At 44.4% G+C, this 13921-nt stretch overlaps 1 protein-coding gene across 1 annotated transcript; it reads left to right on the top strand.

Moving 5' to 3' along the window:
• Nucleotides 1-10141: 10141 nt before the first annotated feature.
• OTOS (otospiralin) lies at nucleotides 10142-12920 on the top strand. Its single transcript, XM_010014241.1, has 3 exons — nucleotides 10142-10193; nucleotides 10533-10559; nucleotides 12736-12920. Exons 1-3 carry the CDS (start codon nucleotides 10142-10144, stop codon nucleotides 12918-12920), a joined length of 264 nt encoding a protein of 87 aa, XP_010012543.1.
• Nucleotides 12921-13921: the final 1001 nt, after the last annotated feature.

Here is a 13921-nt window from a genome sequence, read left to right as displayed (position 1 = left end):
TACCCAGTAATGCCATGGCAGAGCTCTAAATAGAGCCTGGCTCTCCTGGGTCTCATTTGAATTATATTTTTCTCTTCTTAGTGCCATCTTTACCAGCCTCCCTAGCTGAAACTTGGCACAGCTGACTGCAAAGAGCTGGCACGCAGGAGCCATCCAACTGAAATGAATGGAGCTGTTGGAAGGCTTAAAACCAATCATCCAGATAAGTTACCTGATGTCACACAGGGGGAAGGCAGTGGAAATCTAAAGACTTCAGTCATGTCTGGTTTAAATCCTGGCAGAAGCCATGATTCAGTAGACATTAAAGCATGTGTATTAAATTTATTTTATTAATTTTTTAAATTTTATTAAATTAAAACATCCAACTTATCCCATCCCTGGTCAATAAGGCAGGTGAAAATGTGTTTAACTTACTTTCTCTGCAGGGCTATCAGACATAGCTGCTGGCTGCCCTGTTACCTAGAGCTAAGTGCTCCACACAACTTCTGCCTAGGTTGTGGTGTTGTTTCCGGAAGAAACAAGGATTTATGGACACACCGCAATGGGAAGACTCTCATTGCCAGATGTGCTGGTTGCCTTCTCTCCCAGTTGTGGCAGCTGGCTCACCCCTGCATCTGTAAGCCTGGGCATTCCCCCTCTCTGCTATCTGCCTTACACACCCGTGTGCTTTCAGAAAGGTCTCACCTGCTTTTAGCAAGGACGTCTTTTTTCCTCTTTATTTTCCATAAATCACCCTCTAAGCTCCCTGTGATGCAAACAGAGGGCCTGGAAGGGAAGTTATATTGATGAAATCTTAGTTTACTCTTACTGCTTCAGAACAGCTAGGGATGGTCACAGATTTTACATACACCCAGTTTATTTCCATTGTAAAAACCACCATTATTTCTTCTTAACCTTTTGTCACAGACAAAGAGAAGGTGGCATGGGACAGGGAGGAGGGGGAGCACATTTAAATCATTCCTATTTCATAGCTTTAAACAAGGCTTTTGTCTTATTTAAAGCCCACATTCATGCATTTACTTTGCCCTTCACAAAAAACATTGAAATAACAGAATTTCCCTTGGGATGGCATTTCCACGTTTGGAGCAGCTCTCACAGCAATGTGTACCTTAAAGTGGCATTGTGAGCCTGAATTAATTACAGCCCATCCTCACAACACACTGCGCCCTCTGGCCCCAATCCAGCAGAGCACTTGAAGTATGTCTCTCACCAGTTTTGCCAAGCCCCGAGGTTTAAAGTTAAGCATGAGCCTAAGTGCTGTGCTGCAGCAAGGTCAAAGGAGGCAGCACCTCGTAGGCTGAGGCCTCATAACTCTAGAGCATCTTGAAGTCTTCAGGAAAAGGCAGTGCTGTATCAAAGAGGCAAATGTTTGCACTGGAGCACCTCTGCTCTGGAGACAGGCTGAAAGAGCTGGGCTTGTTCAGCCTGGAGAAGAGAAGGTTCCGGGGACACCTTAGAGCAGCTCCCGGTGCCTAAAAGGGGCTACGAGAAACCTGGAGAGGAGCTTTTGACAAGGGCCTGTAGTGACAGGACAAGGGGGAATGGCTTTAACCTGACAGAAGGGAGATTGAGATTATACATTAGGCAGAAGTTCTTCCCTGTGAGGGTGCTGAGGCGCTGGCACAGGGTGCCCAGAGAAGCTGTGGCTGCCCCATCCCTGGAAGTGTTCAAGGCCAGGTTGGACACAGGGGCTTGGAGCAACCTGCTCTAGTGGAAGGTGTCCCTGCCCATGGCAGGGGGTTGGAACTGGATGAGCTTTAAGGTCCCTTCCAACCCAAACCAGTCTGTGATCCTATGATTTTGGTCCTGCTCTCTGTTGATTTCCTAATGTAGCTTAATTTGAGTACAGTTAGGAAAAAACTGAAGTGAGTGACTACCGAAATGCCAAATCCAAAAGAAGCCCGAGTACCTGCAAGCGTGAGCAAATCCAAAGCAGGTCTCCCCGGGCTGTGGACAGCAGAGGGAGCCGGAGCCCCGAGCTGGGCTGGGCCCTGGCGGTAAACAGCTCTAGCGACTGCATCGCTTCCTACTTCATTTCGTTCATGCAGAGCGACTCAATCCGCATTAACTTCTGTATTAGGGCTCTGGTAAAGCTTTGGTAAAGCAAGGTAGAGCCTTGCAGATGCATGTGTCTTAACTTTAGTCAGTACTGGCAAAAAGTGGCGTTAAAATGAATACTGAGTCATGTAGTAGTCTGGACTGTCAGTCATGTTCAGTTACAAACTGACTGCAAAGTGATGTGCCAAACATGGGCTGCAAAGCATGATCATCACACGAACTACATAGCAGTAAATGCTGCGGACAAGAATGGCTTTCCCTGTGTTTACCTGTAAGCATCAAGGGATTTCAAGAGTGTTGAGACCAACAAAGCTGTTTTAATTTATTTAATTTGGTCACTTTTTGTGCTAGGCTGTCTTGTTCAGCCTCACTGGAGTTTAGCACATCACTCCAAGCCAGAACTTTAAACCTCTAATAACTCTTCCCTGCTAAGTAGCTTCTACAACTTGGTAAGGCTGCTTAGAAGGCTAAATGCCTGGTCAGAGTAAATAATGCCTTAAAATAGGGAAGCTATGAGGCTAAGCTCTGCCTCCAATGTGTAAGGCAGTAGCTACCTGTGTCACTACAATTTATAAGCTCCTAGAGCTGTTCAGGGTTTGTTCTTCCCCTCCAACCACAATATTAGCACTAGTCACTGTTATCCAGAAAAACTGGGACAGAAGGTAACTGCTGTCTCACGTTGGGATGGTGACTGATAGCCCTCACCCTTTCAGTCTTTAAAACAGCAAACCTTTGTAAGACTGATAAACAAAATCATTCTTTCCTAACAGGCATGTGACTCTCCTTGGCTGCTTTGATAACCTTGAGGGAACACAGGACACAGGAGACAAGAGTGTTCCTGAATCCCCTCTGCTCCTCAGCTGGGGATACACAGCCATGTTATCCTTTCCATGGGACTGGCACAGATGGGCTGTGGTGAATTATGTGTTTGCAAAGAGAAATGATGGCCACAGCTCTGTGGTCACATTTATGACTCTACGTCTGTGCCCTTCAGGTATATTCCTCAGTGCACAGCAGAGTACAAGTCTCCAGCTACAATGGCACTTGAAGGTGAGTTAGAGCCCAGCTCTCCTATGGCAGTGTGTACAAAGCTGCAGCAATGGCAGCCTGGTATTTGTGGTACCCATGGTGCTGGCTGGCCCAAGGAGAGAAGGTTACATGCAGCTGAGTCAAGCTGGGACTCTTGCAGGTCTTGAGGTTTTTCCTCCCACTGACCAGGCAGGGCGACTGTTCAAAGCAGTGGTAACCTCCAGGTCCTACTTACAGCCTTCACTGAAGACTTTGTTCCCTCTCTTGGAGGACTGAGAAGAACACAGAGAACACAAATGTCTGAGCCTTGTCCTGGAGCAGCACAAGAGGCACTGTCCCCGCTGGTGCAACTGCTTCCTATGCTGGCAGGCAGCTCCTCCCCAGTGCATTAATGCACTTCTCAAACCTTTAAAAACTGATCTTGTTTCACCAAATGCTAAAAGGCTGAGGGGAGGGGAGATGTGGATGCTTGCAGTACTGAGCAGCATCTCCAGCAGTGAGCACACAGGGTGACTGCACTCTTCTGTCATACCATCCAGATCAATAGATTGAACTTGATAGAACCTGCCTCCTTGGTAGAAGTCTCTTTCAAATGTACACATCGGCCTTTGCAGCTGAAACTATGCTGGATGGTCTCCCTGGGCTAATGCCTTGCTTCTGGGCATTAGCCAGGGCACTGTGCAGGGTAGCCAGTGTGCTGTGCCGTGCTTGTTCCCTTTAGATATGGCTTTTGATGTGGCAACTGCTACAATGATACAGCCCCCAATACAGTCTCATTGATTGCTGGTACCAAATATACTAGCAACTTGCTCAGCTTTCCTTGATGGATTTTTTGTAATCAAGCCCCATCTCTTAATCTTGGTTAATCAATTTTTATTGTCCATAGGGCAGAGCTGTTTGTGGGCAGGTATAACTCTGGTGATATTGAAGAAGCCTGGGAGCATGTATCAAAGGGAAGAAGAATTCTGCTTCTTTTCCTCCTACTAACATCTTAACATTGTTTGGTAACAAAACATTTAATGCACCTTTATTTAAAGAAACATCTTTGAAATGAAAACAATAAACAGCTGCTGATGGCTTTAACAGCTTAAGTGTAGCTGGCGCATTCAATCAAACTAAAAAGCAATTTATTGTGAGTATATTTCAAAATAGTGGAGGTTATTCCTATGATACATCTAACCACAATGGCAATGGGAAAAATATATCCTCTCGAGAGCTGTGAAAGGGATTAGTGACCAGTGTGTCAGTTTCACTGCTAAGTTCAGAGTCATCTGTGGCTGTGCTGAATAGCTGAGCATGACTAAAGCAAAGAACACACCAATTTATCAAAAAAGGTGCCTTGGAAACAAATATAGGCCTAATGTGGGTGCAGGAAGGAAGGAATTAAGTCCTGCAGGCACTGCATCTCATCGTCCCTGCAGCAGAACTGCTTGACAGCAAACACTCCTCACTGCAATGCACCTTCTGTGGTGCCTAATAGGCATTGCCAGCCTTATCGCCTGAGGAAATGAGATGGAGGCAACCAAGTGGACTTGTTGGATCTAATATTCCATTTTGCCTATTGCAAGAATAGTCTGAAACCATTAGCAAATTCTACCCCACTCTGGTGGCAGCGTAGATACACTAGTCCTCCTGCTGGTGAAACTGTCCCCTTGGTTTCACTGCCTGCTGTCTGTGAACACCTGGAAACTCATTTGCATCTACAAGTTAACCTCTATCTGAAGGAAGGTTACAAGTAAGTTGAAATAAATGTGGACAGATACTTTCTTGTTTGCTCTCAAGTCTGATTTATTTAAGTGTAGTGCTACTCCTTAACTCTATGGTTTGTAACTGACCTTCACCTTGGCAGCTAGCTCCAATACATGTGGAAGTGGTTCATTTTTACTTGGCTATCTCTAACTGCACTACAGTTAATTGTTTTGTAACTATCCAAATCCATCTGCTTTGTCTCTCTTCAGGTGCTTCCAGGGGCTACTATAATCAGGATGATCAAGCCAGCTGCTGGCACAAAAAATGTCTGTTCACAAGAACTGGAAATATGCAATATTTCACTAAAACAAATTGTAAGAAGCACAGGGTCAGCCTGGGAGCTCACCTGGCCCAGCAGCGAGGGATGGCTGAGGACAAGAAAACAAAGAGCAAAGTGCAGTGCTCTTGGTCATGCCCTGCTCCCAGGCCAGGCTCAGACACCCTCAGCCAGGACGCTGAGTAGTTGGTAATACATTATGACAAAACATGCCACAGCTTAACTGTACCAAAACCCACAGCCCTTTGTTTTGAACAAGATATTTCTCATCCCTTTGCTGGCTGGTAGAGTCCCAGCCTGCTATAGCCAGCCCTTGACTGTGAGCCCCTCTCACCTGCTTTGTGTCTTTACTTGTTCTAACTTGTCTCTCTGTGATGATGAAACAAAAAATGCATGATGTCTTCAAAATGGGAGCAAATGTAGCATGATGGCATAACCATGCCTTGTGGGCTTTTTCCTCTCATACTATCCAATTTTCCCTTTTGTCTGAGCATTGAGCAACATTTTACCAGAACTATCTGTTGTAGCTCCAAATCTAGCTTCTGAGTGGAAATGGTCAGATATCATGGGCCTTTCAAGTTGGGAATATTTATCCAGATACCTCACTTTACATTTACTTTTACTGGACGTTTTGTTATTCAGCTGCTTGGTACTGTGAGGTCCTCACCTGATTCCTCCTCTGCCCTTGGCTTTACTATCCTGGGTAACCCAGCATCATCAGAAGATTTTAGAGCTTCTGTATACATAAAAAGAGAAGCAGAGCTCAAAGGAAAGAAAATGAAGCTGTGAATGTCAGAAAGATCTAGGGCAATTCACACCTGTCTGAGCAAAGCATACTCCAGTCACAGGAATCTCCTTTTGATCTGTATTACTTGGACCAAATTGCTAGAGGAAATAATCAAATATTTATGCTTCCCAGGGATGGTCTATCTATATCACTGCTGGGTTTTGTTTTCTCTGATGTGCAGGGGTGTTGTGGCCCTACAGAGAATGTTTTGCCTGCTCAACCCAAGGGCAAAGCACTTCAGATGCAGCTGTAAGTGCCATTTAGCTTTTTAGTAAGTTCTTACAGAGCTCTGTATGCATGTGCTTTTGCCTATTGATTAAATAGGAAATATTCTGCTTCTTTAAAACAACGTCCAGGGGCTTTTTTTCAGTGCCTGGAGGATTATAGAATTTTTTTCACATGTAATACCAGTCTAATGTAGCTATTGAGAAAACAAAGGCATCCCTAAAGTTGCTTTTTCATATCCCTTTATCTTTGTCTCTAGTTAAAGAACAAGGAGTGCTGAATTGCTCCACAGGGTCTGGCTCTGTGTAAAGCAACCCATTACCAATGGGCCCACCTGAAGGCAGGCTCTCAGGGCTGGCAGCTCCAAGGCTGTTCCCCATCAGGGAGCAAGTCCCACAAACAACTGCGCTGCCCGAACTGCATTCCCCTGTTCCCAAGGGAATGTCCTCTATGCTCTGATTGATTTCCGTCTCTGACTGATGTATGTGGGATTTTTCTGGCTTTGAGAGCCATCTACAAAAAGTGTGTATTCACTGGATCCTCCTGAGCCACGCTGGGTGGGATAAGCTCATTACCATCAACCCCTTCTATAATGTAGCAAAGGTTTTATGCCTTATCTAAAAAACTTCATGCAAATGTTAGAATGAGGTGTCTGAAGAACTTGCTGCCAGGAAAAATAAGTGTTTTGAACTTTGAGCCTTTCTGAAGAGAGTAAAACATTGAGTTTCTCTCAAAAATGAGTAGAAATTAAAACATCAGACTCTTTCAGCAGCTGCCCTGTTAACTGCTATAGTATCTACTGAAAGGTGGTTGCTGCTGTGCCAGGTATGCATTTGTGGGCACCATGGCATCTCCAACTACTGCTCAGTAGTGAAGAAGCCTACAGGGCAGCAACTATTAGTGGAGGGCTCTGTTAATTGATCCATACCAGCACTTGTGCTGGGCATCCACTGCTGTTACTTCAACTGCCCTCTGAGAAAAGGAAAAGAGTCTTAGAGCAAAAAGAAAGGAGGAGATAGCATGAACATGCTTGCAGTATAATACAAATGCTGCCAAGTACATAGTGTGCTTTCTGGTTGGTCCCAGAAGATGCAGTGCTCTGTTTGGCACACTGAGCCCACCATGCATAGTCCTTCAAGCAACTGATGAGAACTCACCAGTTCTTCTCTAGTTCAATGCTGGATTTAAAACAAAGAGACCTAGAGGAGAAGTAGTCATGTACAGCAACAGGAGCCTTGATAGAAAAGGGATTAAAATTAGCATTTAAAACAACTGTATCTCTTGGCTGTATCTCCTGATGCAACTGTTTCAAGTGCTAATTCTCATCCTCTTTCTGTAATTTCCTAGACCTCCTTTAGCATGGGAACTCTGAGAATATATTTCCATCTCAAATCAGTGCACTATCAAATGAAAGACTTAGATATGAGTTAAATGAAAAGCCTGTAGTAGTTAAAAGACAGTCACACAATGTCAGATCTGTGATCCTGCTAGCTCTGGAAGGTGGTAACTCCAAGCTTCAGAAGACAGAATAAGAAACCATAAAGGAGGTAGGTGTAAAGGTGTATGTCAGTGTGATCCTCAGTAGTTACAGGAATCCTCCTAAGACCATCCAGTGTTGCAGCAGAACACCCGAGTGCCCTTGAACCTGATAACCTCTGTGACTTTATCATCATCCCGCAGCACTGTTAATTCCCTGAGGGGAGAGCTGCAGGATGTGGCTCTGTCAGGAATGTTACTATTCTCCTTTGTTGTGACCCAAAATGTGTTGTCTCACCTCCCACTTAGAAATTTCCTTGACCTACTGCCAAAACAAAAAGCTAATGATGGATGTGCAGAGAAGTAGCTTTATGCTATCTATTTAGTTACAGCTAATGACCTGTGTGTGTGTGTTAGCATGTGTCAGTGCTTCTCATACTTTACTTGAACAGGATATACTGATTGGGCAGTGAAAGGGGAAGTGCAGTTTGGCTTTGAATGGCTGCACCACAGGGCTCCACCAAGCAAGTGCCATAACCCAGGCAAATGGGGCAGAGGTGGCTGATGTAAGGACCCCTCCTGCAGGCCTAGGAAATATTAAATAGGAGTATTAAAGCCTTTCATAGAATCACAGAATGGTTTGGTTTGGAAGGGACCTTAAAGCTCATTCAGTTCCCACCCCCTGCCACTAGACCATCTTCTACTAGACCAGGTTGCTCCAAGTGCCTGTGTCCAACCTGGATTTGAACAAAGATGGAATCAGTTCTGCTGTCATAATATTTTTCTTTTCAGCTGCCGCAAGAGTTGGCACAGCTTGGTGCGCTACAAAGCCCTCTTTTTATCCCTTGCTCAGAACATCTTTAATTAATTCTTGGCAGGGCTGTCTAACTCAGCATGTAGATAGGAATAAACTCCAGCAAAGCTGGGGCCTCCTGCAAGGCCACTCACCTGGGTCTCTCTGCTCCAGGATTTTGCATGACTACGAGGACCTTCCCTGTGTGATACTCCTGTGGCAGACTGGTGGATGTGGTAGAGCAAAGGCACCAATGTCAGGACACAGCTGGGAAATGCAGGTATCTAGAATTGAGATAGATAAACAATTTTGTAGACTATAAAGGCAACTGAAGACTCCCAGCTGAGAGACAGCAGATCACATCAGCAACCATATGATCAGATCATGGCAGCGTGAACGTGAGCAGTGATCTCCACACTGGCAGTTCGTTTCCAGAGTGGAGCCATCTGGAAACTGTTGCCAGGTTTGGAAACATGAGCTGAATGCCACATCTTCTCAGAGGGTAGAAATCCCACATCTCCTCATGAGTTGCAGAGCACTTGATGCTCCACCTTAGTCCCTGGCCACCCCTGCTGCAATCAGGAGTTTTGTACTGAAAGAAAATCAATCAAGATACACACATTGATTGAATATTCTCCAGTGTCTCCCCTCCAGGCTTCTCAAAGTGCTGGATCCGTTCAGCAACCTGCACACACCTGAACTCAAACTGCCTTCTGAGGAAATCAGTATAATGTGAAAATGCACTTCAATGTACCTTATCGACCCTCTTTGAAGGCTGCAGTACCTGCACCATCAGCATGGCTGTGGTCACTGGGGACCTACTTCTTTGCCTAATGTAAGCCAATTGATTTCAGTCGGCATTTGGTGCCTATGCACGCTTTAAGATCTAGGTTTTAAGGATCTCAAGTAAAAACATCTATCAGTGTCAAGTGTTTGTGGGTTTTGTAACTCAGCTGGAGAGGGAACTCAATAACCTCTTAGCAATTTACTCAAATAACATTTCTTAAAATCTATTTTTCTAGAGGGGCAGAAAGACATACAACCAGGAGGTCAGCAAAGGTAATAATCACCGAAATTGCTTCTGCATTTTCTCCCTCTGTCTTCAAAACGTGAAAGTATTATTGCCAAAGTTGATACTGATTTCCTCTCAAACTGCTCACTGTCTCTCCCATGGACGGTGCCGAAATATAATACAAATACGAGCAGTTAAAATCCCTCTACCTGAAGGAGACAACATCAGATTGGTGTAGCAATTTGGTGACGTTTCTCTCCTTTCCCCCCACCCTCCCTTAAACAGTGCTGCTTTTTTACAGCAATAGAAATCCTTTTGGAGTTTGTAGATGACTCGGAGCTACAGACAGTTACTACTGCAAGAAGAAGAAAGGAGGAGAGAGAGAGAGGTAATTTCTAGAGTGAAATTAAATTAACCACAAAATAAAACATTTCCAAAGACACTTAATTTCATGTCAGTTCAGAGAAGCTTTTTGAATTTATGCCACCTAATAATAAAATACCGGTACATACTTCAGGACTGTGGTTCTTTTAATACTCTCTGTTGTGGTTCAGAAACAGCATGGAAATGTAATTGGATCTCGTTATGCCTAAATTAATACTTAGGATCTATTCTGGAACATATTCTTCTAATTAAAGAAGAAATAATAGACTTTGCATAATTACTAATCTCTTGTAGTAATCCTCAGGTGTTCAGATTACTTTTTGGAAACACAAGCAATATCTTGCAGGAAAGATGACACTTATGGGCTTATTTCTCTTCTGTATGCTGATGAACATGCTCACAGGTAAGACTACTGCTGAATTGATTCTCATTAACTTTTTCAAGCAGACAGAAACATTTTGTTACTAATACAGGATCTTCTGCTTAGTATCAGATACAGATTGTGTATTAATCCCAGCTGCTCTGGCTGTTAGTTAAGAGTATTTCTTTTGCAGCACTGAGTGACTGCAAATGGGGAATTCTTTATTCAGCTGTTGAGGAAACAAAAGAAGTTTGGCTATAGAGGGGGTCCTGGGTGTGCATTGAAGAACCTGTGAGCGTCTGTCTACACAGCAAAGCTTTTATTTACAGCAAGTCCTTCTGTGCACGAGCTGGTACTGATGAGGCTCTTCTTTATTTACAGATGCCCGATCAATCCAGAATGGAGATGGTAATTCTTAATGTGTTATTCCTTCCTTTGTACCACTAACAATTAGGAGAGTCATTTGTAACTCCCAGACCTGATCTCCAGCAGCAATTTTGGCAGGAACTTTACTAACCTCAGTGGGCTGTGGAGGTGCTTTCATCTAGTTCTGGTGGAGAAAGAAGAGTGAGTTCTTAGAAATTTCTTCAGAACTTATGAAAAGCTGACATATTAATGCCTAATATTAGACCTAATATACTTGCAGATTTAAAACAAGCAGGGGTATTACGGTCAGCTCACTAATTCTGTTGTACAAAATCACAACTGGAAAGCCCCGGACTTATAAATGTATTAGACATCTGATAATTTTGTCTGTCCTGACCAGTAATACTATATGTGTGTCTGGTCATTGGCAAGAAATAATGACTTCCACGACAAAATCCTTAAAATCTACAAATTGCCACAAATCCAATTAAAGAAATGTTGGAATAAATCCACTAGCACAGCTGCCCCATGGTTCGCATCACTTTGTGTGATTAGTCCATTTGGATTAGTGTTTGCCTTTGATTACAAAAATGCTCAGCATCCTAATGATGTTTCCACTGGCTTTCTGATAATTATGGCAGTTCAACCCTCTCTCTGGTGTTTTCAGGCAGAATTCTTTATGCTAAAGGAGTTACATAGAAGTATCTGCAGTAACCAGGCACTGCTGTTGCTGATGTTCATCTCAGTTACCAGCAGGATGGCCAGCAGCATCCCGAGTGCACAGATACAAATTCGCAGAGAGACAATTGTAACAGTTATGGAAAGTAGAAATATATATATGGAATAAGGCCTAATGTGATTACTCTGAATTCAAAACGTTGTTCCCTATGCTCCATTATATCTCCCTATGAACTTTCTGAATGCATCATCTGTATTCTCACAAGTTTAAGGGTGCTGCCACATTTGTGCACAGCAAATATTTCTGCAGTAACCTCTCAGTCAGAAGAGTGTGTGTCAATCTAAAAATAAAACCTTGTTCAGGCAGCATCCTGTTGCTCTCATTAGCAACAATTATGGCTTTCTTTCACACTGGGCCAAGCAGCTGACTGCAAAGTGAATCTAAGGTCAGCTGGTATAAACAGTGAATTCTCCTCTACAGACAGTATTTGGCTGGTTCATTTGATTTGTTATATGCCATCTGTGCCTGCATGCTGCAAACTTCCTAAAATTAAGGTCTGACAGTAAGATTGCTGAAGGCTTTTAATTCCCACTAAAGACCCTGGTCCCAAGCTGAGCCTGGTGAGTGGAATGCCTCCTGCTTATTTAAATGAGCTTTAAATCGAATCAAAATACTGGCTTTAACTTTGCTGCACAGAGACATTCGTAGCTGTGGTCTCAGCTAGTGTTTACATTTTACATGTGCCTGTGTTTGGCCAGATTTGGGCTAACCAGTGGTCAGCTCCTGCGTTTTCAGAATCGCTTTTGTGTTCTGCTGAATTTGAAATCTTGTTTAATAAGTATTTCACATTTCCTGGAGCAGGAAAGCACAAAGGCAGCAGCTGTCTTCCCAGTGGCAATGCCTTTCCTCTCTGTTTCCTTACCCTGTTGCCTATGGCCTGCTGAGAAGCACAACTCTGCAATGTCAGGGCAGCATGGACCTACTTCCTGGGAGCCTGGGGAGGATCCTGCCCCCCCAGCTGGTGCTGTACTCCCCTGCCTTTGTGCTGAGATGGCAGGGGAGAAACTGCATGGCCCCTTCCCATGGCTCCGCTGCCAGGAACTTGCAGGCAGAGCGGGTGGCTGCTCTCTGTGTGTGTGTATGTGATGGTGCCTTATTCCATGTATTTTTATACTGGGCAGAGAAAATGGTGTGGAATGAGGAAAAATGGCTTTCAATTGCAATTGCTCCTTGCTTTTAAATAACCAGCAGCCTTCTAGAAATTCAAGCAGCTCGATGAAGTCTTGAATTGCCCCATATGCTGGTAGTGCCCCTTTATCCCTGCTCTCCATGTTGTCCCACTCCGCTATTCCTGGTGCAACCAGAGCAGAGAGTGGGTCAAAGCCTGTGCCCTCCTCTCTCCTGCCAGAGGAGCCCACAAGGAGCCTACAAGCCCCAAGGGAACTCACAACCCCAAACCATGTTGGCTCCCAGTCCCAAGCTTTCAACATAAATGCTTTGTATTTCACTAATGTGCAGTGGTTTTTGTTGTTCTCCAAGATCCCTACCAGGAATCGGCAGCCTTGCTGTACTGGCCCTTCTCGTCCAGCGATTTCTGGTCCTATGTGGAGTACTTCCGGAACCTGGGAGCCTACAACAGGATCGATGAAATGGCCAGAGCCTTCTTTTCCCAGTTCCCTTTTGGGAGCCACCTTGGCTACCATGTGCCCAACCACGAGCACTAACTACCTTTTGCTGAAGCTGGTGCCAAGATGGTTAAGTGAATATACAGCTGCCAGCAAACGCACTCCGCAGCCACTTACTAATACTCACAGCACTCATTCATAGCACGTCATGCTCTAAATTAGCCTTTTCTTTCTCACGATCTGTGCTTTTGTGTGAAATCAATAAACTCCTTGATTCTGCTGTGTGGTTTTGGGTGGGTTTTGTAACACATAATGCTCACAGCCTTGACCCGGGAGGCTGCTCTCTGTGCATACAGTACTTAAACACCAGTCCACCGACTTTGGTGGCTGGAGGGACCACCAGTGTAATTCACAGCCACATCCTTTGCAGTGCAATGGTGTTGCCTGTTTGAAAGAGAACTCTCAACATGCTTTAAGCCTGTTTAGAGAGGAGACATTATTTATTCTGCACAGGTTGCTCGGTGGTGCCTTTCCACAAATCAAGCACAATGCTGGCTTCTTCGTTAGATTTATACACCAAATTTATAAGGTAGCACACTCCCAGTTACAGTGATGGAGCAGTAATCTACAATCACTGGCTCCTATATTCTCTGTTTAAAGACACAGTATTGGGCTTATTTTACTACACGTGTTCCATGAGGAAGGGTCTCTTACCTCAAGGGGGTGTGATATTTAGCATTATAACGAAGGCAGTCCTCTCCAGGATACCTTAAACTTCAGTTTCATTGCCAACTTCTTGCTGATAAGATTTATGTCCTTGGTCTGAGGATGTTCTCCTCCTCCTCTGGGGCCCTTCGGCCTTTGTTCGTTCAGTCATTATCTACTGAAAACAAGACAGTTCTCCTAAACCTGGACAGATATTTACACAGCTTATTCTGGGATAAATTTTGACCTTCCCACTGTAAATCCACCATCACTGGTGCCCTTTAGGCAGCCCCCTGGCTAGCTCAACACCATTTCAGCATGAGCAGCAGCTCGAGGGAAGGGATTCTCCCCCTCTGATGAGCTTTGGGGAGACCCCCCCTGCAGTCCTGCATCCA

The sequence above is a fragment of the Nestor notabilis genome, unplaced genomic scaffold (genome assembly GCF_000696875.1).
Source record: "Nestor notabilis isolate BGI_N333 unplaced genomic scaffold, ASM69687v1 scaffold9345, whole genome shotgun sequence".
Lineage (NCBI taxonomy): Eukaryota > Metazoa > Chordata > Aves > Psittaciformes > Psittacidae > Nestor > Nestor notabilis.
The sequence above is the reverse complement of the archived record's forward strand: the minus strand, read 5'-3'. Positions and strand labels throughout refer to the sequence as shown.

Excerpts from the sequence above, each read along its gene's own strand:
- OTOS (XM_010014241.1), top strand. The coding sequence starts at position 10,142 with ATGACACTTATGGGCTTATTTCTCTTCTGTATGCTGATGAACATGCTC. Across the intron at positions 10,194-10,532 it reads GCTGATGAACATGCTCACAG|ATGCCCGATCAATCCAGAAT; the intron begins GTAAGACTACTG and ends CTTTATTTACAG. Across the intron at positions 10,560-12,735 it reads ATCAATCCAGAATGGAGATG|ATCCCTACCAGGAATCGGCA; the intron begins GTAATTCTTAAT and ends TTGTTCTCCAAG.